General features: G+C 41.5%; 1 protein-coding gene across 8 annotated transcripts in view; it reads right to left on the reverse strand.

Moving 5' to 3' along the window:
• Positions 1-27,361, reverse strand: part of CALCRL (calcitonin receptor like receptor) — a 126,550-nt gene that overhangs the window by 39,037 nt on the left and 60,152 nt on the right. For 4 of the 8 annotated variants that reach the window (XM_053272313.1, XM_053272343.1, XM_053272333.1 and 1 more), the window contains 5 exons: positions 22,477-22,565; positions 17,573-17,675; positions 14,178-14,346; positions 11,100-11,210; positions 4,771-4,883 (listed from right to left, as the gene is read on the reverse strand). In XM_053272313.1, coding sequence (XP_053128288.1) covers positions 4,771-4,883; positions 11,100-11,210; positions 14,178-14,346; positions 17,573-17,623 — 444 coding nt within the window. In that variant the 5' untranslated portion in view covers positions 17,624-17,675; positions 22,477-22,565. Of the gene's footprint in view, positions 1-4,770; positions 4,884-11,099; positions 11,211-14,177; positions 14,347-17,572; positions 17,676-21,548; positions 21,923-22,476; positions 22,566-27,361 lie in introns of those variants that run through there. The other 4 variants (XM_053272308.1, XM_053272361.1, XM_053272352.1 and 1 more) reach the window with 4 other exon arrangements.

The following is a 27,361-nucleotide window of genomic DNA, read 5'->3' on the forward strand; positions in this document are numbered from 1 at the left end:
GACAAAAGTTTTAGCCCAAAGGAGAGCAGATATGAATAGACATCCTACACAGAGGAGTCAGATGCATTAAACCCATGCAGAGAAGCGAATGAGAGGAAGCGAGTCCATTTGTGGCCATAGGATTTCCTTGTAGACTGCTTCTTGGCCGCTAGCAGGATGCCCTTAAGTTTCAAGGGGAAGTCGGCAAGACCTTCCAAGCGTCAGGTGCAGGGGCCGAACATCCCAGTGGAGCACCCGTCCCACCTCCTGTGATAGCAGGCCCCATAGGGCAGGGAAGCGCATCCAGGCTACGCCAGTCACCACAGGGCTGGAAACCAAGGCCTCCTGGGCCACCAAGGGGCTATCAGGATAGCCCTGGCCTGATCCTCTCTCAATTTGTGCAGCACTCTCAGAATGAGATTGAATGGGGGAAACATGTACAGCATAGGGCCCGTCCAGGATAAGACGAAGGCATCTCCTAGAGAGCCCTCACCTTCCCCTCCCCTGGAGCATTGTCCTGGGAACCCAAGAGGTCTAGAGTCGGAACTCCCCATTGTACAAACAGATCCCTGATCACACTGAGGACCGAGGTCCACTCATGGGAGATCATCGTCATCAGACTCAATGTGTCCGCCTGGACATTCAGGGAATCCTGAATGTAGACCGCATGAGGCGACACCGCATGTGCCACACACCAGTGCCACAGGTCCAGTGCTAGGAGCAGAAGGCTCCTTGAAGATGTGCTGCCCTGCCAATTGACAGAGGCTTTTGCCATCGTATTGTCCATTTGGATCGCCACTGAGCTGCCCGCAATCACGTGCAAGAACCCGTTGAGTGTGTTGAATATGGCCAACAACTCCAAATAGTTGATGTGCCGGGTCCTTTCCCTGGGGGACCAATGTCCGCTTAGGCGAAAACTGTCCAAGTGTGCCCCCAACTGAGCTCTGACACGTCGGTCATAATCACCCATTGTGAGCGAGGAGCTTGGAAATGGGTGCCAACATTCAGATGGCATACGGGAGGAAGACCTTCTCCAAGGCCCTATCAAAGATCAGCTTTATGAATTGAATCCTGCGGGTCAGTTCCAGCTGAGATTTCTCAAAATTGATCTGGAAACCCAGAAACTGCAGAGTATCCACAACCATCTCGAGGGTTCCAGGACCGCTTGTCTGGTACTCGCTAGGATGAGCCATCATCTAGATATGGGAGTACCTGCAACCCTTATTCCTGCAGGAAAGCCACCACTAGGGCCAGACATTTTGTAAAAACCCTCGGCGCCATGATGAGACCAAATGGCAAGGCTTTGAACTGATAGGGGATCCCCCAAATCTGGAAGCGCCGATGCTAAGGACATATCGAGACATGATAATACGTGTCCTTCAAGTCTAGGGAGACCATCCACATGTCCTTTTCTAGGATAGCCAGTATATTTTGTATGGACAGCATACGAAAACACTTGTACACTAGGTGCCTGTTCAGGGCCCTGAGGTCCAGTATAGGATGCTGACCCCTATTCAGTTTCGGCACAATAAAGTATTGAGAATAGAAATCGGGGCTCTCCAGATTGGCAACACTCTCTATTGCATCCTTGGACAGGAGAGCAGAGACCTCCGGGTCCAACTCCAGATTACTTGGAGTCGTCACGACCCCAGACAAAGGTCGTGCCCCATAGAACACTAGGGCACAGCTCAAACGTATGATCATAAGGACATACTGGTCCATGGTCACCATGCCCCAACTCGCCAAAAACAGGGCCAGGCGAGTCCGACAATGCTCTGAGTTACTGCTTCTTTTGGAAAGTGTTTGGGCGTTGTTTCTGAAAAGGTGGCTTACTAGGCTGAAAGCCCGACTTGTCTGGACTGAAACTTGTTGCCCCGAAAAAAATGTTCTGACACAGGGTGCTGTTGAGATGGGGCCTTCTGCAGTTGATAAGGGGACCAACGAGAAGGCTTCTGTGGCTTGGCGATCGGACAGGAGTAAGACATGGATCTCATAGTACTCCTCGGCTTCCGTACTTTTTGGAGTGTGCCGTCCGTTTGCTCCGCAAAGTGGCTAGAGTCCTCAAATAGAGGGTTCTCAACCCTAGCACAGGCCAGACAAATGCAGCCAGGCATGTCTCCTGAGAGCCACGGACATGGCCATCACCTTGGCTGTGCACTCTACCAAGTGTCTGGCCGAGTAAAGCTCCTGTTCAGCCACCTGTATAGCCTTGCAGAAGAATGCTTTAGCTGGATCATGCTTGCCTTGTGGCAAGAGATCCAGAAAGGGAGCCACTTTCTCCCACAAGAAATGATTATAGCGGGCGTTGGGGGCCTGATAGTTGGTCACCCATAAGTGGAGAGGTGAGGCCGAATAAAGCCTCCTCCCGAACGAGTCCAACTTTCTGCCCTCCTTGTCACCCGGCATTGACTGGCTATGACCCCTGGTCTTCTGCAGAGATGCCTCGACGACAATAGAATTAGTTAGGCATGGGGTGGATGGTTCACAGGCTATATCATCCTGTGGTTGCACCCTATAGAAGTTCTCCAAGCGTCTATTGGGTTGTGAGAGGGTCGCAGGCTTCTTCCAATGACCCTGCATGACCCCCAACAATGCATATTTAAGGGGTAACGTGGCCGGTACCTCAGCCTCCACATCAATGAGGCTGAACAAAGGATCCAACTCACCTTTCTGCATACCGAGGCTCACTCCCAGAACGGAAGCCATACGGGCCACACATGCAGAGTACTGTTTGTCATCCTCCGACGAAGAAACAGGCTTGTAATCCGACTGAATGTCCAAAGGGAATGATCCCGGAGAGACAGCTTCTGTCCCCAGAGAACTAGGATCGCTTTCATAATCCGATTCGGGAAGTGCTAAACAGTCCTGGCCCAAGGCCATCGACATTGCAGGGGACTGTGACTTGTTTCCCACGACATCTGGTACCGAGGTGATAGGCTCCGCTGGCAGCACTTGGACAGGTAGTGAAGGCTGTTGCGTCACTGGAGTCACAGAGTGAGACTCACATCGCTCCGGCCGATCTCAGGAAGATCGCTGCGGGGATTGTGAGTGAGGCCTCCCCTTCGAGTGTGAGGGGGGCGCGCGCCATCCCCGAACACTTTTGGGTCTCCCCTATGCAGGTCCTCTAGATATCCAGCGTCGTAATGCGGCTTAGCATAGTCCGAGTAATCTGAACGATAGTCCACTTGGTGACGTCCATATGTCCCTGAGTCCCAGCACCAAGCACTATAAGAAGTTGGTTCAACCTCCTCCAAAGGGGAACGTCTATCCAGTTGGTGGAAGTTGTCTTTCTTGTTATTTTTTTTATTTCTCTTTTTACTTTATTCTGACTGTTGACTCTTGGCATAAAACTTTGTATGCTTTGATTTCAAGAGATGGAATCTCCTTCTTCTTTGTAATAAAAATAAATAAATTATTATTTAAAACAAAACAAACCAAAACAAAAACAAAAGGGAATGTCGCTCCAGTAATACAGTATTGATCCGAATACACTTGCTCACGACGATCCCAGTCTCAATCCTGTCTATACTCAGAGGAGCGGTCTTCCGAGTCCCAATGGGAACTGCGATCCCTAGGTGGAAGATGTTCCTGTCGGCATCGAGGAGATGAAAGATGCCTAGGCAGCCACGACACGTCTTCAGCGGGCTTGTCCGGGGAGCACACCTCCTCCTCAGAAGAAGCATATCCAGGTCCGTCAGTTGCCACTGACAGTTCTCTGTTCGTAGGGGTATGATCAACCACAGCGATAGAGTCCCTAGCCTGTGGTGAGCCAGGCCAAAAGGAAACCGAGGACTTCAGTACCGGTGGGGCTGAAGCACTAGCTGAGTTCAACTAGGCTTATTGGTCATTGGTACCTCCGATGCCGGAACTGACGCAGTTTTTTTTCTTTGGGATCAGAGGGAGGTGTTGACCCGCTGGCAAATCCCGAGGCAACTTTGCTTTCTTCTTGTTCTTGGGCTTCGAAATCGAAGCAGTCAGAGAAGGAACCGGAACTGTAGGCAGAGTATGTTGAGGCAAGTCCTCAGAACGTACCGAAGCACTAGCGACTGAAGGATCGACAACCGGAGATGCAAAAACCGGTACCGAGACTGGACTTACAACTTCTATGGGAGCGGTTTGCGAATTCTCCAACTGTGCAGAAGAGGCCATCTTCACAGACCGCTTCAACGATAAGGCTTCTGAAGAACGGAGAGCCAAGTCCCACAGGGCTGAGCGTAGGCAAGGAGCCCTATTCTTTCGAGCCTGCTTCATAAACCGCTGACAATGAAGACAGGTCTCGACAATGTGGGATTCCCCCAGGCACAAAAGATACTCGGTATGAGTATTGGGGGGGGGGATCTTAGATCCACATCGAATGCATTTTTTGAAGTTTGTCGTACCCAGTATAAACACTGTAGGCTGGCCTCTACGCCCCGTCCCAGCTGGGAGCGGAGCTCGAAAGAGAAAAACCTGTAAAAAACAAAACGCCAAGAATAAAAGCGCTACTACACAAAAAGGAAATAAAGGAAGAAATAAGAAGGAAAAGCAGGAAGAAAAAAAGACAACAAGGGGATAGATATTAATCCTACTCATTGCCGAGCTGCAGATTCCACGATGTTAACTGACGCACGGACGATGAAAGACTGAGGGGATGAGGAGTGGCACAGCCACATATAGAGGCTAGGGGTGGGGTTCCTGCCCAAAGCAGCAGAATTGAGCTTGTTAGGTTCCGATGAGGTCTCTGCACAGGTGCATAGCCCATTTGTGTAAAGGACAGAGACCACGTTGAAGAACATGCATTTTTCAGGGTACCTGCAGTTTAGAATTTATCCCTGTAGCACACTGTGTGTAGTTTGTCCATGTTCTATTACTCTCCGGGTGCACAAACCAGTTTCCATTTTCCTTGCAGACCTTAAAAGCTTGTTCTTGAGTTGTGAAAAATAAAAGAGAGAGAAACATTAAATTAAAATTAACTGCCCAGAGATTAAAGTTTGGGGCGGTGTACAAATTTGATAAATAAAATAAAATAAATAAAAGTTACATAATAGCAAATACTCTGCTTTTTAACATTAAATGTGTCAACAAAGCAAAAAAGAGAGCTCTTCCTATCTGATTTTACTTGAAAAGGAAATGTGAAAATGTTACCCAGTACATATTGCATGGACTCACACTGAAAATATATTAAAATAGAGCTTAAATCATATGACTTAATTATATGCTGAATCAATGCAACTTTTTAAAATAAAAGAAAGCTATAGAGGTCAATGGCAACAAACTCTGGTAAGTGCAAAGTTAAAGCATAAGTTTCACACAATGATGAAGTCTATTGACCTTCAATGATGAAGGCTGCTAACCAGAAGCTACTGACCTTCTGGTCAAGCTGTGTTCTGAGGTGGAGTAGAGGAAGGCACTTCGATCACACTCCCAAACAAGCCCTTCTTGGATGACACATTCACTTACCCAACACACGTACACTTCACGATGTTTGCAGCAAGCTGCTTGGTAGTTGTACTGTGCTGTCTTATCTCTAAAACTTAATGGAAATTTTTGCTATGGCCTGACACTTCAAAACTCCAGGGAAAGGTATGATTGGCTAAAAAAGCACAATATAATTCTAATTCACACCTTCTGACATTCTAGGCTGAATGTAACACACCAACGGAAGCCAACTGGAGGAGGCCAAATTAATCCCATGTTTTTGCTGCCTACCTGTGATAGGCAAATACATGGGGTTATAAAGCATTTGATAGACCACAATACAGGACTAGTGGTTTATTTATTTATTTAAAATATTTATACCCCACCTCTCCAGTGAACTGCTGCTCCAGGCGGCTCACAACAATAAGATGGACAAATGATACAATAAAAGTAATAAAATTAACTAAATTAAACCCAAAAAACTTGTCAGATTAAAAACCACAATCATTATTAGGTTCAAATTAACACTGAAAGTTATAAAAAGCTAATGAACCTACCATATATAACAAAAAAGAAAAGAAAATGAAAATGGAGCATTAAAAAAGCCTCCTTAAAAGGTGTGTTTTAAGATGTTTTTTAAAAACACTGAGGGAGGGAGCATGGTGAAGCTCTTCAGGGAGGGTGTTCCAAAGCTGTGGGGCCACAACCGAAAAGGCCCTGTCTCTAGTCCCCACCAACTGGATCTCTGTTAGTGGTGGGGCCATGAGCAGGGCCTGAGACGACGAGCAGAGGGCCCTGGCAGATTCATATGGGTGAATGTGGTCCGACAGGTACCCCTGCCCCAAGCTGTGTAGGGCTTTAAAGGTCAATACCAGCACCTTGAATCTAGCCTGGTTTGTGTTTAGTTTAGTTGATCACAATCGTGTAGGTCTGAAATGGCTGCATCTTACCAAGTGATGCATGCTAATGAATGAGAAGCATTATCCTGTCCCATCACTTCCTCGCCTTTCTTAGTACTCTGTATTTCCTGCTAAGGGACTTTCGCACCTTCTCCTGTTACCCTTCAAGGAATTCATTTTAGAGTGCTGATCAAATTTCCTCATTTTCTCCACCATATTATCTAATATCCAAAAGACATCACTCATTTTCTTCACTATATTCGCCTGCAGAGAAAGAAATTTCTTAGCCTACTGACAGCTGCCCCCCGCCACACACATCCAAATCCCATTCAGAACTAGAGCAGCCACTGACTAGTGCTACCACTGCTGCTTGCAGAGGTAGGTGTAAACTGGAAAGAAAGAAAGATAGAAAGATGCTGTTTCATCCTCAAACCCTTCAGCACCTTTGAAGTTTGCCAAAACTGCCCCACTTGACTTGGATTCTGAACCCTTTCAGCACCTTTGAATTTCATCATAAATGTTTCTAAGATAATTTTTGGATCGGCTCTGCAGGTATACCAGTGTCCAGCTTGTAACCCCTTCCCTATAAAAAAGAAACATTTCTCTCCTTCACAGCATTTCATCTTCTGAATGAAAAGTTACTCAGCTCTGCTGAAAAATGGCACTTTTTGGGGGGTGGGTGGGTGGGGGAAGTGCATTGATTGATTGATTGCATTTCTATACCGTCTGATATAGAAATCTCCAGGCAGTGTACAAATTAAAACGTAATATAAAATATAAAATAGTTAAAATTCATAAAACAGATAAAACCTCAATAAATAAAAACACATTAAAATTTAGATTTCAATTAAAAGCCTTGGGAAACAGGTACGTCTTCAGGGTCCTCCTAAAAGCAAACAGAGAAGGAGATGCTCTTATTTCAGCAGAGAGTGCATTCCAAAGTGCTGGGACAGCCACAGAGAAAGCCTGGTCTCAAGTCGCCACCAAACGAGTTGACCTCTCCAGGTGACAGGGTTCATGACAGAGAAGGTGCTCTCTTAAATACCCTGGATCCAAGCCATTGAGGGCATTATAGGAAATAACCAGCACTTTGTATTTCACTTGGAAACATACTGACAGCCAGTACAGTTCTTTCAAAATCGGTGTTATATGGTCCCTTTGGGTAAACCCAGAGACCAATCTGGCTGCTGCATTACATATCAATTGTAGTTTCTGAACTATGTACAGTACAAAGGCAGCCCCACGTAGAGTGCATTACAGTAGTTAAGCCTAGAGGTTACCATCATATGTACCACTGTTTTAAGGTCATTTGTCTCCAGAAATGGATGTAGCTGGCATATCAGCCAAAGCTGATAAAAAGCAATCCTGGCCACTGCCTCAACCTGAAAAACCAGGAAGAGTTTAGGATCCAGGAGCACTCCCGAGCTACGAACCTGATCTTTCAGGGGGAGTGAAACCCCATCCAGAACAGACAGATCAAGACCATCCCTTGGGTCCTGACCCCCTACAGACAGTACCTCCGTCTTATTTAGATTCAGCTTCAGCCTGTTATCCCTCATCCAGCCCAATATCACCTCCAGGCAGGCATTTAGGGGAGTCATGCCACTTCCTGATGAGCTTGGTATGGAGAAGTAGATCTGGGTTTCATCAGCATATTGATAACATCCCAGACCAAACATCCTGATCATGATCCAGCAGTTTCATGTATATGTTAAAAAGCATTGGAGACAGTATGGAGCCTTCTGGAACTCGACATGTTAGTTCTCACTTTGCAGAACAGTCTCCAAGCGACACCATCTGGAATCTGCCAGAGAGGTAGGAATGGAACCACTGTAGAGCGGTGCCACCCAATCCCACTTCCTTCAAGCGACCCAGCAGGATACCATAGTAAATGGTATCGAAAGCCACTGAGAGATCCAAAAGGATCCGCAAAGTCACTTTCTGTCTGTTGATAGCCAATTGGAGATGAGCCATCAGGCCGACCAAGGCAGTCTCAACCCCATAGCCCACTCAAAAGCCAGTTTGGAATGGGTCTACCTAATATGTGTCTGCAGCTGAGAAGCGACCACTCACTCAATCACCTTGCCCAGCCAAGGTAGATTAGAAACAGGTCTGTAATTAGCCACCTTTGAGGTGTCCAATGCAGGTTTCTTTGGATAAGGTCGAATAATAGCCTCCTTAAGACAAGGAGGCATCCTACCCTCCCTCGGAGAAGTGTTTATGATAATTACCAGTCCCTCTCTAATAATGTGACTGCCAGATGAAATAAGTCAAGCTGGGCAAGGGTCAAGAGAGCAGATGGTGGGAAGTACAGTCCAGAGCAGTTTGTCCACATCTTTAGGAGTAACAAACTGAAAGTGATCCAGTTCAATCCTACAAGAGGAGCTGCTGGACACCTCTACAGTAGACCCTGCAATAACTGTGTCATCTAGTTCAGCACGAATACAAGAGATTTTATCAGCAAAAAAGTTATTAAAAACATCACAGCAAGTGACAGATAGTTCCAAGTTCAAATTCAAGGCAGAGGGGGCATGGACTAGCCCCCTCACAACCTTAGATAACTCAGCTGGCCATCAATTTGTGGAAGCAATACAGGCAGAATAGAACTGCTTCTTCATTGCCCACACTGCTACAGCAAGATCTTCAAGTGTGTTCTGTGCTACAATCTGTCAGATTTGTCCAGAGTCTTTCTCCACTTGCACTCTAGTAATCTACTTCACCGCTTCAGCTCCCGTAGTTCTACTAAGTAAACCACGGCTGACTTTAAAGCAGGTCAGAGAGGATTGTGGCTACCACTCTAGTAAGTTCATCATTCCACATTTGTACCAGAACATTGACAGAATCACCAACAGAGCCAGCTTGAAACCCTTCCAAGGCTTCTTAAAATCCTATTGGATCCAATAACCTTCTTGGGTGGACCAACTGCCCAGAGATGAAAGTTTGGGCGGTATATAAATTTGAATGGGTCCTTCACCCCTACAAAGGTGGGTTGTGGTTGCAAGTCCTACCTTAACCATCCATGTCATTTCCCCACTTTCAGGAGTCTCCAACCATGGAATACCACCCTGATCAGAGCAAAAGACCAGATTGAGCACAAGACCCACATCATGTGTCAGTCCAGAAACAAAATGGCCACTATGAACTCCTGAACTTATCACTTCCTGTTAATAAGCATGCCTTTTCCAGTAAGATGCATGCCTCTTTAATGCAAGTCGGTACACATCTAGTTGGGTTCTGAAGGACTTCAGGGTTGATGTCTCACATGCCTTGTATTTCCTGTTCAACAGCAGTACTATAATGCCTGAAATAGATCATCTGAAACAACTCCAATTAAGGAGATACACCAATGATGTTAGAAACTTCCAAATTTTCTCACTAAAGGAGTTGTAAAAGACAGGTATTATGAAGATGTGGAGGAATTTGAGTCTGGGAGTACTTCTGGATTCACACCTTTCCCTGGTATCTCAGGTTGAGGCGGTGGCCAGAGGGGCTTTCTATCAGCTTCGGCTCATACACCAACTGCATCCGTTTCTTGAGATGAATGACCTCAAAATAGTGGTACATATGTTGGTAACCTCCAGACTTGACTTCTGCAATGCACTCTATGTGGGGCTGCCTTTGTACGTAGTCCGGAAACTTCAGTTGGTACAGAATGCGGCAGCCAGGTTGGTCTCTGGGTCATCTCGGAGACCACATCACCCCTTTGCTGATAGAGTTACACTAGCTGCCAATAGGTTTCTGGGCAAAATACAAAGTGCTAGTTATAACCCTAAATGGCGTAGGCCCTGGGTATCTAAGAGAACATCTTCTTCATTATGAACCCCACCACCCATTGAGGTTGTCCGGAGAGGTCCGTCTCCAGTTGCTGCCAGCTTGCCTGGTGGCCACACGGGGACGGGCTTTCTTGGTTTCTGCCCCAAGACAGTGGAATGTGCTCCCTACTGAGAGACGATCCTCCTCATCTCTGACAATTTTTAAAAAGCATATGAAAACCCACCTCTTCACCCAAGCTTTTTCAGCTTTTTTTTAAGGTTTTAATTTGTGGTTGATTTTTAAATTGTTTTAAGTTTTTGTATATGTTTTAACTTTTTTTATGCTATTGTTAACTGCCCAGAGACTAAAGTTTGGGGCGGTGTACAAATTTGATGAATGAATGAATGAATGAATGAATGAATGAACAAATAAATGGGAAGGTACTTGTCCTTTATGCTTCCTTTGCATTGGTGCAGGGGAGGTTGCTCCCTAAGGGGAGGTGAGGCAGTGCCCTCTCACCCTCAAACACAGAATCTATTCCTCTTCTCTCTTTCTCTATATTCTCTCTGTGTGCTCGCTCTCTCCTTTCCAGTTTCCAAGTCCTACCTTTATATGACTGTGTTAGTGGACACTTCCACTATTTTCCACCAGAGAAAATTTCTCTTTGACTGAGCAGGGAGCCTGGTTTTTATGGGCTATATGCTGGAAACTGGGGGATAAAAGAACTTGGGGGACCCAGAGACTCAGAAGTTGCTCTTCTTCCGCCTGCCTTGCCTTCTACCCCATGAGCTCCAGCATGCACGAGTCACCACTGCATTGGTGCTACAACCAAAGTTGGTTTAAGTCTGATCTTAACTATTCAATGGTGGGAGAACATAGCTACTAATTTGTTATATCTTGTTTGGTATTTCTCTGTGTAAACCACCCTGAGCCATTTTTGGAAGGGCGGTATAGAAATTGAATTATTATTATTATTAATTTATTTATTTAAAATATTTCTATACCGCTCAAAACTTGTGTCTCTTTGTCATGACAGCTCACATTGATAATAAACAAATTATTAAAAATTACCTGCAGGGTCAAAGTCCATAAAATAATCAGGGCAGTGCTGTACTGCTGTTTCTCCCACAGCAGCATCATCCCAGCAGAGCCAGCCATCCCATGTTCTATTGCAATGAGGACCTATACACACGAAGAAAAAGATCAACTTATGCCAAGTCAGACCATTGGTCCATCTAGCTCAGTATTGTCTACACTGGCTGGCAATGCCTCTCCAAGGTTTCAGGCAGGAGTCTTACCTAGAGATGCCAAGGATTCAACCTGAGACCCTCTGCCTATAAAGCAAAAGCGCTACCACTGAGCTATGGCCCTATCCCCTACACACCCACACACCCACACACACACACACACACACACACACACACACACCAAAGTGTCCATATGGTAAATAGGGGAGGAGTCTCTGCTCTCTTCCCTACTTGGGAGACAACCGCTACTAAACTCTGGGCCAGTCATGTCTCTCTCAGCCTAACCTACTTCACAGGGTTGTTGTGAGGAGAAAACGCAAGTATGTAGTACACCGCTCTGGTCTCCTTGGAGAAAAAGCAGGATATAAATGTAATAATAATAATAAAATATAATAATAATAATAATAATAATAATAATAATAATAATAATAATAAAAAACCATGTGGCAGGACTTCATCAGTGCTATGACTCTGTCTCTGTGAAGTATGGTGGCTTATGGGATTAGACCATAACTTTCAGACTGACTCACTGGCTATCAAGTAATTACTTTTTAGGGACTGGTAAGTTTCAATATGATTGCTTTTACTTTGGGATAGAGAACAGGCAAAGAAGATTTGATGCAGAGATTTGGGACTTATAAGTTTGGCATACCCGATACTGGCAGATTTTAAAGTAAAAGGTCACTCACACTTCATGACCTTTAAGAACAGGATAACTCACATTATTGCTAGGTGTTGTATGTTGAGAGTTAATCAGAAGAAGAAGAAAATAATCAAATGGGGAAAGTGTGCTCATTCCTATTCTAGTCACTATTTGCTCTACTGCAGCCAAAGCCAATCTACTGAATTGGGTTGTCTGATGAATTAGGTCTAGGAAAACTCATGCCCCCAAAACCAGGCTGTGTTGAGACTAAATGAGGGTGTAGTGAACATTTTTCTCTGTAGGCGAAAATATTGTAATTAACCTGCAGTTTGATACATTGGACCCTGTCTAACTGTCTCCATTGGAGATAGTCATAGAGGGTATGACTAATTGTCTTTGTTCACTTATGAATGTGTATACTCAGATACATTTGAACATTCCAGGAGCAAGGCACTGTTAATGCCTAGATAGACAGATAGATAGATAACTTAATTGATCACTTTCCTGCTTAGAGGCATTCAAAGCAACATACAGAAATCTGAATATATAACATAACAGTAGTCACATTCAGTAATGATGACACATTCAGAAGCAACCAATCAAACCCCAGAATATGTAAGATTAAATAGAACAGACTTTAGGTAACAACAGGAAGAATATAGGGAGGGAGCTTAAGTTCCTGAGGGAGAGAGTGCTGTAACTGAATGTGATGGCTGCTATAAATGAAAAAGCTCTGCTGTTGCAAAATGGAACAGAACAGAGATATATGTTTTCTGGAAAACGCTGAATTGGAAAAATTTCTGGAAAATTTTTCCCATGACATTTTCCTCTCATTTGCATAAAATTGGAATTAGAAATTTCAATTAGAAATTTTCTTCCTTAGAAAATTTTACTATGCACATTCTTCTTATGACCTAAATAGATTTGGCATGTAATTTGACCTATTTATGTAGTTTTAAAAAATATTAATTTCCCATGTTGTGCCTCAAACGTTTTGCATAATAGCCAAGTAGTTGAACTGAAATATTTGATGGAGGGAGTGGAAGGGGAGATCCATTAAAAATACTTAATGTGGTTTAAATGCCATACTGAAACAATTTCAAAACTTTAGGTGGAACTAATACTGAAATCAATAAAACATATTTATGTGCTCATATACTTCCTAGGGATAATCACCTTAAAAAACCATTAATTACAACTTTGGAACTGCAAAAGTTGCCTAACGTTGCACTGGCATTACTATTGCTAATAAATTTTATGAAGCAATGACCAACATCCAGACTAGTATTTGCACACATACAACAGTATGAGTTCCAGACTCATACTGCACTGCCACTTGAGCAGGAGAAGGGCAGTTCTCTCTCATCTCTCCTTTTCTCTGAAGCCCATTTTGCATTCCCAAAATATGTCCCAGAGATCACATAACCCTCAGGGACATATTTTGGTGAGGTTCATTGGGCTTTAAAGGGAAGGGAAGATAGACGAAATAGTCTCCTCCTTCACTCAATTGGTAACACATTGTCTGGAATCTGCACTCTGCACAGTGCTCGTCTGGATGTCATCAAATGAAGTTTTAGAAATGGAAAATTTTCCATAGAAAATTTTTAACTCCACATCTCTGGGACAGATCAACCAGAGGGCCTTACTTCAAGATCTAAAGGTGTGGGCAGCCATGTATGGGAAAAGATGCTGCCCTCAGGTAAGTAGGAGCTAGGGAGTTAAGGTCAAAACCAGCACCTTCAATTGGGTCTGGGGGGAAAAACTACATCTAAGCCGGAGATGTGAAAAGTCACCCTGAAAAATTTCAATTGTTTGAAATTGGAATTTCAAAAAGCTGTTTGGTTTCCCTTGAAACCTTAGGAGGAACCCTGAGGCTCATTCTGAATTTAACTTTCTCAAGATGTCAGTGCCAACCCTATTCTCAGCCTTTCCAAGCAGGCCAGGTTTACAGAGATCAGTGCCTCCCACCTCAGAAGAAGCCTACTTGCCATGCTCCTAACAGCCACTTATTTGTTTTCATAAGAAAAGGTTAGTACTTGTGTACACCACTGGAGTGAAAACTTCAATTAGGTGCCTCCCATGGTATACTTAGGCACTGCCCCTTTCTCATATCATGAAAGCCACACAGATGGTTGCTAAGGGAGGTGTGATCAGCAGTCTTACTTCCTCTCTCTGTGTTTACTGAATGTGGGGAGGATTTCATGAGAAAGGGCCTGAATCTTTATCTTTCTTTGAAAATTAAAAACAATTCCTTTTAACCTTTATGCTCGTGTACACGAGGTTGCATAATTTTCTGGTAACATTCATATTGTGCTGTCATGATTTTATTCCATGTTACTCCCATGGAATAGATTTCTTCTGTTTTATTCGTATCAATCACTTCAGTAAGGTTCTTATTCTTCTCTTCTGGAATTGCTCCGATAAAAACCTAAACAGAAAAGAAAATGTACTGCTAATTGCCATAGTTACCGGTAGGTCTGATATGAGATGAAATGTCTAATCAACTTATTGCTTAGATTAGTTTTAAACCTTTTGAGCAGTTTAGCAGAGGTGCCACCCGACTAACTGGACAACAGGTTTTCATAGACAATTATTTTAAAACTCTGAAATCAGAGGTGACTTTTTCTTTCTAGTACAGACGAATGCCTCTTCAAAGAGGACCGATGCTGCACCACATATATGTATCACCTAAATACAAATATGCTTTTATTCTTCAGAACTATTGCTTTACACCTATGCAAACATATGCAGATCTAACCTATTAATTTACTGATTAAAAACTCCACTGATCAACCAAAATGTCTTTAAATGGGTGACAGCCCTACTTGTGACAGAATTATTTTTCACTGCTGCCTATACAGGTGAAACTCAGAAAATTAGAATATCGTGCAAAAGTCCATTAATTTCAGTAATGCAAATTAAAAGGTGAAACTGATATATGAGACAGATGCATTACATGCAAAGCGAGATAAGTCAAGCCTTAATTTGTTATAATTGTGATGATCATGGCGTACAGCTCATGAAAACCCCAAATCCACAATCCCAGAAAATTAGAATATTACATGGAACCAAGAAGACAAGGATTGAAGAATAGAACAATATCGGACCTCTGAAAAGTAGAAGCATGCATATGTATTCAGTACTTGGTTTGGGCCCCTTTTGCAGCAATTACTGCCTCAATGCGGCGTGGCATGGATGCTATCAGCCTGTGGCACTGATGAGGGGTTATGGAAGACCAGGATGCTTCATTAGCGGCCTTCAGCTCTTCTGCATTGTTTGGTCTCATGTCTCTCATCCTTCTCTTGGCAATGCCCCATAGATTCTCTATGGGGTCAGGTCAGGCGAGTTTGCTGGCCAAACACAGTACACTGTATACTTTTCAGAGGTCCGATATTGTTCTGTTCTTCAATCCTTGTCTTCTTGGTTCCATGTAATATTCTAATTTTCTGAGATTGTGGATTTGGGGTTTTCATGAGCTGTACGCCATGATCATCACAATTATAACAAATTAAGGCTTGACTTATCTCGCTTTGCATGTAATGCGTCTGTCTCATATATCAGTTTCACCTTTTAATTTGCATTACTGAAATTAATAGACTTTTGCACGATATTCTAATTTTCTGAGTTTCACCTGTATTTAAACATGGCAATAGACAGTGGCTGACGTCTAGAACAATGGAGTGAGGATGCAGTGGGAGCTGCATCCTTGTAGTGGGAGATTTGCTCTGAACACAACCAGAGGCTTCCCTACTGCTGCATCCATGCATGTAAGTGGGGTGAGGGAGTGATTTGGGGCAAACATTTATACGTCCAGAAGTGCTCTGTGCCTTCCAGAAATATGCCCCTGAGGATTGTGCAGAAATGGCAAACATTCTGTTCTCTGCTTTATCCTTAATATTGGGTGGACAGCTGGCTGCGCTTGTGCTGCTTGGAATGCTTTACATGTAATGCAAGTAGGAGTCACATGCATCCTTATGGGAGGAAAGCAGGTCCCTTTAACCCATCTAGCCATTTTTGTTGTTTTTAAGACAGATGAATTGTGATAATAATGCATGCAAACCTGCATACTGATATACAAGTGTACTACATGTGTCACTGATTACATTTAGAATACTTTTAGATGCCTAACATGCATCTTTCATTTTAAAAGGACTCATAACTAGGGCCCAAGCTCACAACTAAGGAAGCTACGTACATAGTCAAAAACCACTGGTGAGAGATAGTTAACCTCTGGCAACTGAACACTTAAAATTTTACAATGCAAGTCAAGATTCACATGTGAATGCTGACAACCCGACTTAATTCTGTAAATGCCTTAATATAGACACATAATTTCCTCATATTTTGAACATGAACAAGAGATCAGGGTGGATTTGATTTAAATCAAACTGATTTAAATCACAATTTAAATCACGATTTAAATCACTATCAGGGTGGATAAAAATCAATGATTTTTTTAAAAAAAATCAATGATTTTTTTTAAAAAATAAAAAAATTGGATTTTTTTTGATTTAAATCAGATTTTTTTAAAAATTTTTTTAAAATCATTGATTTTTATCCACCCTGCTAGTGATTTAAATCAGTTTGATTTAAATCAAATCCACCCTGCAAGAGATTGCTGCCAATCATACTTTGGTGACTGACTATATTCACTGCTTTAGCTCTGAATTCTGAGGCTTTCACAAAGCATATGGAAGTTTTCATTATTCCCATGTGAATGCCAATGTTCAGCAGAATTTGGACATTCACTGTAATAGACACTTTCACAGTTCATTGAATTGTTATTACTATTCTATTACTATTATCATTAAGTTACTGTTACTATTAAGTTATTAATTCAAGTTCATTGAATTGTTATTACTACCCATGGCATCCTATTAGTGTCAATCAAGCTATGGATATTACCAATAACCTGATAGGTTTCATTTGGTTTCCACTCTATGTTTGTGTATGTACTGCTAATAACTATAAGCAAAGACTAATTGTTCTCAGTTGATCCCCCCTGATGCTATGGAAAAAATGTCCACAGAAATGCAGGCAATAACACAGAATCATTTCTTCAAGGGTCAAATGATATGTTAGATGAGAGATCCACCACTGGCTCTCCCAAAGTTTTCTTCATTTAAAAATAAAACACAGCCATGGGGGGCTGTCAATTATATCACAGTACTGCCGCTAGGAGACAGATGCTGTACTTTTTCACCCATGCTGTTTTCTCATTGTCAGGCTGAGGTTTGCCTGATAGGGGGAAATACCACTGCAGAGGTAGCAACAAAGACCACATGGGAGACGGTTAAGAAATGATGGTGGATGTATGTCATGAGGCATGTCTCTTGTGCTTCTCAGCCAGATGAAGAAGTTTGGTATGTAAACCATAGAACTGGAAATTTTAATGATTTTAAGCTGTCCATGTTAGAATCAGGCATCAATTCTGGGAAATGGCTAACATATAAAAGTCCCCCTGCTAACTTGGCAAAGAGGCACCTTTTAAGGTGGTGATTCTCTTTATTTATCATCAGGGGGAGAGTAACTGGCCCTATTCACCCCCAGCACAGTACCTCCAGTGACTGTTGCTGGTGTCTATCTTATGTTTCTTTTCGATTGTGATGATTTTCATGTCATATTATATGAGGAGGTCCAGAAAACAAACTCACCAAGATAAAAGCAATGAGAAGAAACAGCTGTGTGATCCAATTTATCTCCATCACTAACTCTATGCAATGTAGTTTTTCACTATAGTTCAACAAGAAGGTGTAGCTGAAATAAAAACAAAAGAGAGTCAGAAATCTTAAACTTTTAAGGCCATGATTGAGCCAAAGTTTAAAAGCCTATTAATTTCAGTGGCAGTGATTCATATTCGAGGCTAACACCTCAAAGCTTGCCCATCAGCACCTGAGAGGCCAGTGCTTCATAAGACTAAGTTTAATTGTGTCAAACTTCTTCCCCTTCAGAAACAGAACAGGGTTACCCGACTGGTGAAGGAGCCACAGAGTTTCTCATTTTTCTTCTGTGTAGAGTATTAGACAGTCCCCCTTGCCACCCTGAAGCAGAAGGGGTGACTGTCTTGAGGGAATATTATTCAAGCTAAAAAAAACTGTGCTCTTTTTGCTGAAGTCCTCCTTTCCTCCTCCTAATCACTGAGTTCCATTAGCTTCACTCACCTGTTGACTGAGCTCATAACATTTTGTCCCAATAAGATTTTTGTGAAAATGACATATCTGCAGATCACCCCAAGTCTGATGGTACTTCCCATTTGCCCACAGGCACTCCTGTTCTCCATCCAAAAGGACTGTAACGTTACAGCTCTTTCAGAAATAGATATAAAATAGCATCATCGACCTAGCTGAGATGCATACTTTAAAAAAAAATCCATTGGGGAAACACATCCACAGAATAACACACAGTTTTTGTTGTTCCAAGGAGGAAGCTTTGGAGAAAACTGGGAGTCTCAGTGGTCATTGGAGATTGGGGGCAAAGCTACATGCTTTTCCATCATTTTCTCTGAAATGAAACCTTTCTATGCAGGGGGCTCCATAATGAAAATGAGGTAATACAGTAATTGTATTTGGATTCTGGCATGTCAAAATAAATGCTGGGCCTAAGCAGAGTTGCCCAGATTTTCTTTTGATCCCTCAGGGAACAACAAAAAATCTATATTATACTATTCAGCTTTCAAATAATGAACTGGCAAGTCTATTTCTAAGTGATAGGGGACCTGGGGCACTCTAAAAATCAGGGAATTGGAGACAGTTAAACAGTGGTTGAGGAAATAATCTAGCACACCATATTAAATCATACTATATCACTAGATATGTTGCAAATTGTGGCTTAGTAAACACTCAGCTGTTTCTAATTTCAAGCCCTTGTACGAAAAAGTGTCTCCCTCCATGCTGGCTTTACCCAGTAATTTTTATTTACTGCTTTCTTAGTGCCAAAGAAACCAAACTTATTGCTGAATATATAGGTAAGTAGCATCTCTAAAGTCTACAGCATCATGATTAAGTTGACAAGGGAATTATGGGAAAGTTGTAAAACAGAATTCACATGTGCTAATGATTGAGTATACTCATATTTGGAAGTAAGATTTTTGTAGAACTCAAGGGGCATCTCTTTCATACACTTAACAAGGCCCACCACTAAAATCTCTCCTTTCCATCAAACCTCCCTGAATTCTATGTTCCTTTATACACAAACTCCATGGGGGCAGAATGGAAACACATGCACACCATAACTGCACTGAGGCTGGATAGTGAAACACTTATTCAGTCAATTCCTCTAGTTTAGTAGGACACTTTCTGATCACTGAATAGGCTTATTATGTAAACAAATGTATCTGCTGGAATAGCTCATTCATATCTATTACCATCTCTAAAAATATCTTTTGAATTACCCTTTGTGTTTTCACATGAACAATTCAGTCTTGACGGATTATATAATGACTGAAATACTAGAAAGCTGTTTAGACCCAGCTAGTGGCTATATGAACACATGAAGCTGCCTTTTACTGAGTCTGGGGGAGTGACTCTCTGTGGTGCTTAGTCCTTCTGAGATCCCTTTTTAATAGGGATGTGCACGGACCGGTCCGGAGGCCATTCTAAAAGCCTCCGGACTGGTCCGGAACTGGGGCCAGTTCGGCGGTTCTACACCGGGGATGGACCTTTAAGGGCGGAGGAGGGTGTACTTTTCCCTCCTGCTGCTTTCCCCCCTCCAGTGCTCCTGTTTTTAAAAGCATTTGGGGTGGCAGGGAGCTTTCAAATGCTTTCAAAAATGCTTCCCCCGTTCCTCGGCAAAAGGCTTCAAAAGCCTGACTGCGCAAACGCACACGCGTCACGGCTGTGCGTCGCGTGCATGCATGCGTTGCACGCACACACACACACACATGACATATGCACACATGCGATGCACAGAGGAGACACGCGCATGCGACGTGCAGTCAGGCTTTTTAAGCCTTTTGCCAAGAAACAGGGGAAGGGGCAGCAAGGAGGTACCCTGCCGCCCCATATGCTTTCAAAAACAAGAGCACTGGAGGGGGGAAGCGGTGGGAGGGGTAAGTACACATGGTTCTGGTATCTTCACACATAGAGGTCATTCACACAATCAAAAACCTGTGTTCTACCCAGGTTTGGGAGCTGTGTGCGCAACCAATTTTTGGTTGTGTGGAAGCAAGACAGGAGGAAAACCTTGGTAGCTTTTCCTCGTAACTTGCTTCCACACAACTGAAAATTGGGAGCACACACAGCTCCCAAACCTGGGTAAAACACAATTTTTGATTGTGTGAATGACTTCATAGTATGAGATCTCTCCACAAGAAAGGGATTCCCATGTCCCTAGCAGGCATCATGGTATGGATTAAGTTGCACAGGATACAGAAATCATCTTCAAAATGAGGTAACTAGGACCCTGTCTTCTATTCTTGATGCCTACGGGACTGCGATAGAAGGAAGAACTGGTACATTTTATTAAACTTCAAAATATAATCAATATGCTGAAAGTGTTGGTAACTTGTGAGGGTATCAAATCCAAGCCAACTGCATTTCTTAAATCAATAAACAATACCAACTGCTCAAGTCATCATGTGACTGAGATTCTTAGCACACCCTATATTAGGCCAGATTGGAAACTGGGGATATGTGAAATGCAGAAACAAAATTCCATAGGCCTATAATCTAGTAAAAAACCAATCACATTAGGATTTTGCTCCATAATGCTTTATAGATGTGACTGGAAAGTAAGATTAGTACTGACTATTCTCTCCTATTAGTGCTTACTATTTTCACTTAGAAAAGAGCACATTCAACAAAGCTGCATAAATTACTAAAAAAAAAAAAATCTCCTTTCTGATCCTCCAAGGTGTATTGATATTGTTCAGCATCCTTTTGTCCCCTGGCATCCTCCTGAAACCATTTTCTTTTGGTATTTTCCCTCCCACTGCTTGCCTTATTGCCAACACTGCAGTTTACCAATTGACTGTGGCAAACTACACAAATCTTTTTACCAAGATCTGTGGCATCACCACATTAGATACGGTACTATGGTGCTGACATAAGTCTCTGGAGTGCCACTGTCAAAAGCATTAAGTGGCAGTGTGGGGAAAATTGGCCGAAGTAGGAAAATGGTGTTGAGAAGAATAGCACAATGTGAATTTGTTCACTTGAGTGCTGAAAATGAAAGACGCATTTTGTTATTCATAAAACTCAGCACGAAGCAAGTAGCTTCAGGCCAGTTCTACTGATTCACTGACTATGCACTTGTCTCCTTACCCTCACCAAAAACAAACACAAAACAAAACACACACACCCCTTGAGAAGCCAAGGAGTAAGAATGTAGCCCAGTGGGATAATTTAACTAGATGAATCATCATTTTTCCAAGCCTGAATTTCACAAGGGTAATAAAATTGGTAGATGTGCCCCTTTCCCCTCCCCCAGTTCTGACTTCAACCATCTAATTCTGTTCTGACTTCAACCACCTGAAGCATCTTAAGGCACATAATTCTCAGTTGTGGAAGAGAAAGAAGATGATTCATGGTCACTCTTGAGTCTAAAGATACAAATAATATTTCTTTGAACCCTTTCTCACGATCCGTGAGAAAGGGCTTTGGATGCGCAGGAAGGCAGGCTGTAAAACCTCACCTCACCTGCAGACAACTGCCCTGCCCATGCTGGACATACGGATCATGCACCCATATGGACCCCTGCTCTCCCTGGCAGCAGTGGAGGGTCTTATAGATTGAAGGTAGTTAACACACCCAATTAACTGATGATGATAACAATGAATAACCAAAATAAAAAATCCAAGCCACTCTAAAGTGGCAAGGGTATCATTTGTCTGCCACTAGTTGGATATCAGTCAGTCCCTGTCATAAGAAGCCCGTTTTAGTTTATTAGTCCTGTTGATTGTGTTCACTTTTCTTATTCTTATTCTCTATTCACTATCTTTCTCCTTTGCCATCCCCCTCCCCTTCTGTCACCAACTGACTTTCTGCTCTTGCTCTTTCCCAACATTCTATATTCTTCCATTCACTTGCCTTGAATTCCATGCCATCATAGACATAGACTTTATGCATTTCCCACAGAGTCCAGCAACATTCACTCTTGACATAGTAAGACCCAGGCTCTTAGGCTGGTTCAGAATCGTTTGTTTGGTCCGTGTGAAGAAGGAACAAACAATTTGATGATAGCCACTGGCTTAAGATCTTTTAAAAGGTGATTAGACAAATTCAGGGGGGACAGGAGGAGCAGCAGCTATACTTGATATCTATAAACAGTAGAACCTCTTATATACCAGTTGCTGGAGGCAACAGGAGGGCTAGTTCTATGAGGCCTGATTGTCCAGGCAGACACTTCTAAGATAGCCACATTGTGAGGGAAAGGATGATGAACAAAATGGACCTTCAGTCTGATCTTGTGCTCTTAATTTTGTCATAAAAGATAAGATGAAATGCTATCAGATAATACACTGTTTTTGCCTGATCATCTATGATCCGCCACATGTTTATAGTGACCTTTGCCTTTTACATATTTAAACCAATGAGTCTGTTATGAAAAGGTAAATACCCACCTGTACAGCCACCACAAGATTCAAACAGCATTTTCCCATGTGTTCAACTTCCTCTAATCTTTAGATTATTCTTCTCCAGCAGTCATAACCTACAAAAGAGAGATTGAAGACAATAAACAAACATGGAGGTGGGTTTTGACAACTCTTTCATTTAAACAGTCATGAAAAAATTCTCATCACACAGAGACTAGATGCTGATGTAGCCTATAAAGGTTTACTTTATAGTAAATGATATATTCACACTTCCCATAGATATAAGAGGATTATCTTCCTTGGAGGCCTTCAGGAGAGCCTTAAAGACTCATATTTTTAGCCTGGCTTTTAAAATATTGTTTTATTTTTAATCTGGTTTAAATATATTTTTTAAAAATTATTCTCTTATATGTTTTTGGTTTTAATGTAAACCACCCTGAGCCACTTTAGGAAAGGTGGGATATAAATGAATGAATACCACCCTGAACCATCTTGGAAGGGCGGTATTAAAATTGAATAAATAAATAAATAATAAATACAATACTTTGTGTTAAGTCCCACTGATCTTAATGGGACTTACTTCCAAGTAGGGTACATGTGATTGTAACCGCACAGTGCAATCTTAAGCACATTTCTTCAGAAATCAGTTCCTCCAGGTTCAATAGTATTTACTCCCTAGAAAAGTGTGGCATCAAGTCAATTTTGACTCATGGAGCCCACAGAGCCCTGTGGTTTTCTTTGGTAGACTATAGAAGCGGTTTACCATTGCCTCCTCCCATGCAGTAGTACACTACTTAAAATGATTATATTTATATCACACCTTGGAGTTTTAGTCTAATTTTATTTTCTCAGCACATTGATGGCATACATTTAATTGCCTTTAAAATCCCGTTAAGCTTCATAATGTAGGATAAAGTATTAATAAAGGAACTTTATTAATTTTGGGGGAATATACCCTTCTAAGACCAAGAATAAAGTTGTTAAAGATTCAAGGCAAATTCAGAAATGTTATCAGATGTTTGATGCTTATGGGGAAAAGATTGTTGTAGAATTTATGGGAATTTATGTTTGGATCAGGTTTTCGTATTTATTTATGAACTGCAAAATGTGTCCAACTTTAAAAATATAAAATAAGCATATTATTATTTTATATAGCACTATCCATGTACATGGAGCTTTACATAGAATGAGAGGAGCTAACAACTGAAATATTGACACAAAGGAGTCAACAAAGCAGGGGAGGGAAATGGAAGCATGGTTGCAGATAGGTGAGGAAAATGTTATTATTTCATATGTTTAATTACTGTGCGGTATGGGAAATAGGGGATTAGGAAGAACATTTATAATTTCTGTTTTAATTGTTAATTGATTTTAATGGTGTTTTAATGTAAACTGCCCTGAGCCTTTTGGAAGAGTGGTATAAAATTTTTAATAATAAATAATAATAAATAAACAAAAGAACACCCTTGCTGGACCAGGCCCAAGGCCTGCCTAGTCCAGCATTCTGATCCCCACAGTGGGAAACAGTTTATGTCACAGGCTTAATGGAAAAGGCTGATTTTGAGGAAGGAAATGGAAGAAGAGCCAGCATCTGGAAGGCAGTTACAAATATAGCAGGTAGCAAGGGAGAAAGGATGGAGGTAATTTGAGGAGGTAAGAGATTAGCAAGTGTACATATTCTTTACATATGATGCAACTTCCATTCACTTTCTGTTATGTTTATTTCTTTCGAACGAGTTCTACCCTTATAGACGAGTACTATATTCCAATTATGAGTCTCATTCTGACAGGTTTCAATGATAACTCTCAGATAATATTTGCTTTCCTGTGCTAGAATTTCACGTTCCTGTATCACCGTCTTCTGGCCTCCTTGCTGTAATTCAGTTCGCCTTCTACTTGAAGAAAAAAATGGCCAGGGTCCCAAACACATTACTTATTAAGATTCTATCCTGCTTTTTGACTGAAGTTCCCAAAGTAGCTCACAATATTAATATACAATGCAATAGATAGCTCAAAAGCTGCACATTTAAGAAAAAGAAAACCCCAAGCTACCAGTCATGGAAATGCCTGCCATGATGCTTATGGCATTTGCATCTCTTTAGACAAATGCAATAACCGTAAAACGTAAATGTGGGGGAGGCTTCCTGACACATTGGTACTGGGGACAGGACTTCCAGACATGCTCTTTTAAAAAATGTCTTAATAGGCTTTTAAATTTTTAAAAAATCAGAATAAGGTTTCTATCAGGCAAATTTCAATGGGGTTTTAGAAATGTATATGACAAACTGCTATGAAGAAATTTCCAAATAAAGGTATAATATATACTTAAAAACCCTTTAGATTAAGTTAAGTGTTACTATTGAAAGTTAAAATGCACACCTTAACTTCTGTACAGGAGACCCTCGTTATACGTGGTTTAGCATGTATCTGCGGATGAGTCTTAGAAACCCAGTTTCTTTATCTGTGGCATGAAATATAGGTAATGTTTCTGAGTGGCCAGAAATGACTTCTAAGGTTAATTTCCAAAGTTGTGAAATGAGTGGTTTCTCAAAAGAGCTGAATGAAATTGGGGTGGGTGGTATCTGTTCCTTAGGTGATCCATGACAGATTTCAGGTGGCTTGAACATATGGTTTGGATGTTATGACTGACAGAATCTTCAGGGTTTATAATAGGGAATGCAGTTTTCATATCAGACCTTAATATGATTATTAATAATATTCATTAGGCTTGTGCAATATCGGAATCAAACCAATATTAGAATTAATTGAATTAGTTCTGATATGATATAAGAATTCCTTAAATTCTGTATTGGAATTATCTGAATTAATGCTTCATATTGGGGGTGGGTGGGATATGCCTGAAAATATCAGAAAATTTCAGAAATAGTGGGGAAATCTCCCACAGAGATAAATGGAGAAATAGGAAAAAACCATAAATTGGAAATGTCTGGGCAGAGCGTTCTGAAATTAGGCACATGTGAAGGACAGGATGACCGGACTTTGTGAATTCAATTCAAAGCAAATCTGTGCATCCATTGATTTTAATTTTAAAAAATGGGGGGGGGATTCAAGTAAGTCCTATAAACTTCTTGTTTTGTCGCAGAAAGTTACAAAAACTTCAGGAGCTTAAGACACACACACCCCACCTTTGACCATTATTCTAACCTCATGTGAAAGAATCTGCCCTTTGCTTTCCTGAAAAAGGGGAATATCATCCTACTTTTCTGACTCCTCTTTTATATTTCTGGAATGGATGGAAAGAAATCTTTGAAAAGTTGCACAGGATGTAGTACAGGATGACAGGCGCACATGTATTTAAAGAAATTTGGTCAATTCAGTAATTTTTAATTATTTTTTTCTGACTGCAGTAAAGCTGCCAGAGAGTGTTATCTGTCTAGAGAGAGTACTTCCTCCCTAGCGAAAGTAGAACTGTCATATCTGATTAAGCAAATACCACTTTCTCTAGGAAAACACTTTCTCGATAGGAAATCCGATTCCTATACAATATCCAATATCAGCAGAGGTCCCTAAATTTGATTCCAATACTTATAGGATCCAATATGATATTTTATTGGGTGCTCAGGCCGAATATAATAATAATTCAAGATAACACAGAATGTTAAGATAGAAAGTCGTACCCCCAAATGATTCTAGAAACTTAAAATGACACATAAATTGCCAAATGATTTGTGGAGGTCTCTAAAATATAGTGAAAACAAAAGTGATTTAAAGAAATCTGTTGGAATTTCCTACTGCTAAGAGTCTCTTGTGGAAACAAGTCATAGAGAAGATTTTTAAAATAGCTGGAACTTCTCCACTGTTTGAGGAATCATTTGTTATTTTGCAGGGATAAATAAAAAATGCTTGCATGAAATCAGAGACGGATGCAGTTTTAATTCTGCTAAAATACATGTAGCTCAATATTAGGAAAATTCAGAGTTACCCTCAACTGATTTCTTGATTTTATACGTGTATAATGGCAAAAGATAACAAGGGAAAATATCTGTATTAAATATTTTGAGCGAAAGGGGAAAAAAGTTATACTGGGCAAGAAAAGCATGATGCTGTGAACAGGATTAATTTATGATTAATATCTTTTTTACGCATGATTTCATATAGTAATGAAGATTGTTTGGATTAATGTCCTGAGTTTGCTTTTGTTTTATTATTAATTATAAAAGTTGTGCAGACAAAATGTGTGTATTTCTCTTTCTTCTGTTCTTTGCCAAGTCACCTCTCTCTCAAAGACTTGCAAAGTTTCTCGCATGGAGCGCAGGGACATCTGCAGCAGATAGAAGAGGTCAACAATGGGGGAAGAGTGTGTACACTACCAAAACATTACTAGGGCTGCTTGAACACATGTTTGCATTTCTTCTTCCCTGTGTTCTGCATAGCCATCCTGCCAGCACGAACAGATGTTTCTGCTTCCACTCGTTTTCCTTCCTTTCCTCCCAAGAGTAATTGCCATCCTAATGGAATGCCAGTAACTTACCATGAAAGTTTTTTTTAAAAAAACAAACAGATACAGGGTTGGGGTGTGGAGTGGGATATAGCACGTTTGCTAATCCAAAGGGACACCAGTGCAGCTCTGCCTCTTTCCTAGCTCTGGTACATAATAGGGCTATATTGGTGGTCTGTAAAAAGCTTTATGATAGATAATCTGAGTACAAAAGGAAAGCAATGCTAAGAACAGGATGCCCTGAAATTAAATTAGGCAACATTAGAGGACATCTCAAGATCTCTCCCTGCCCACATTCTTTCCCACAACTTCTCTCATGTATCTGTTCCATTAACCACAGCATGGCTGATACATAGTTGGTTCTATGATTTATTTTGTTTAAATGACTCAGACCTTTAAATATTTGCAAAACTAGAAAATATGAAACAGTCAAAGAGGAACACAAGTAAATGC

Source organism: Hemicordylus capensis, chromosome 1, assembly GCF_027244095.1.
Source record: "Hemicordylus capensis ecotype Gifberg chromosome 1, rHemCap1.1.pri, whole genome shotgun sequence".
Taxonomy (NCBI): Eukaryota; Metazoa; Chordata; class Lepidosauria; order Squamata; family Cordylidae; genus Hemicordylus; species Hemicordylus capensis.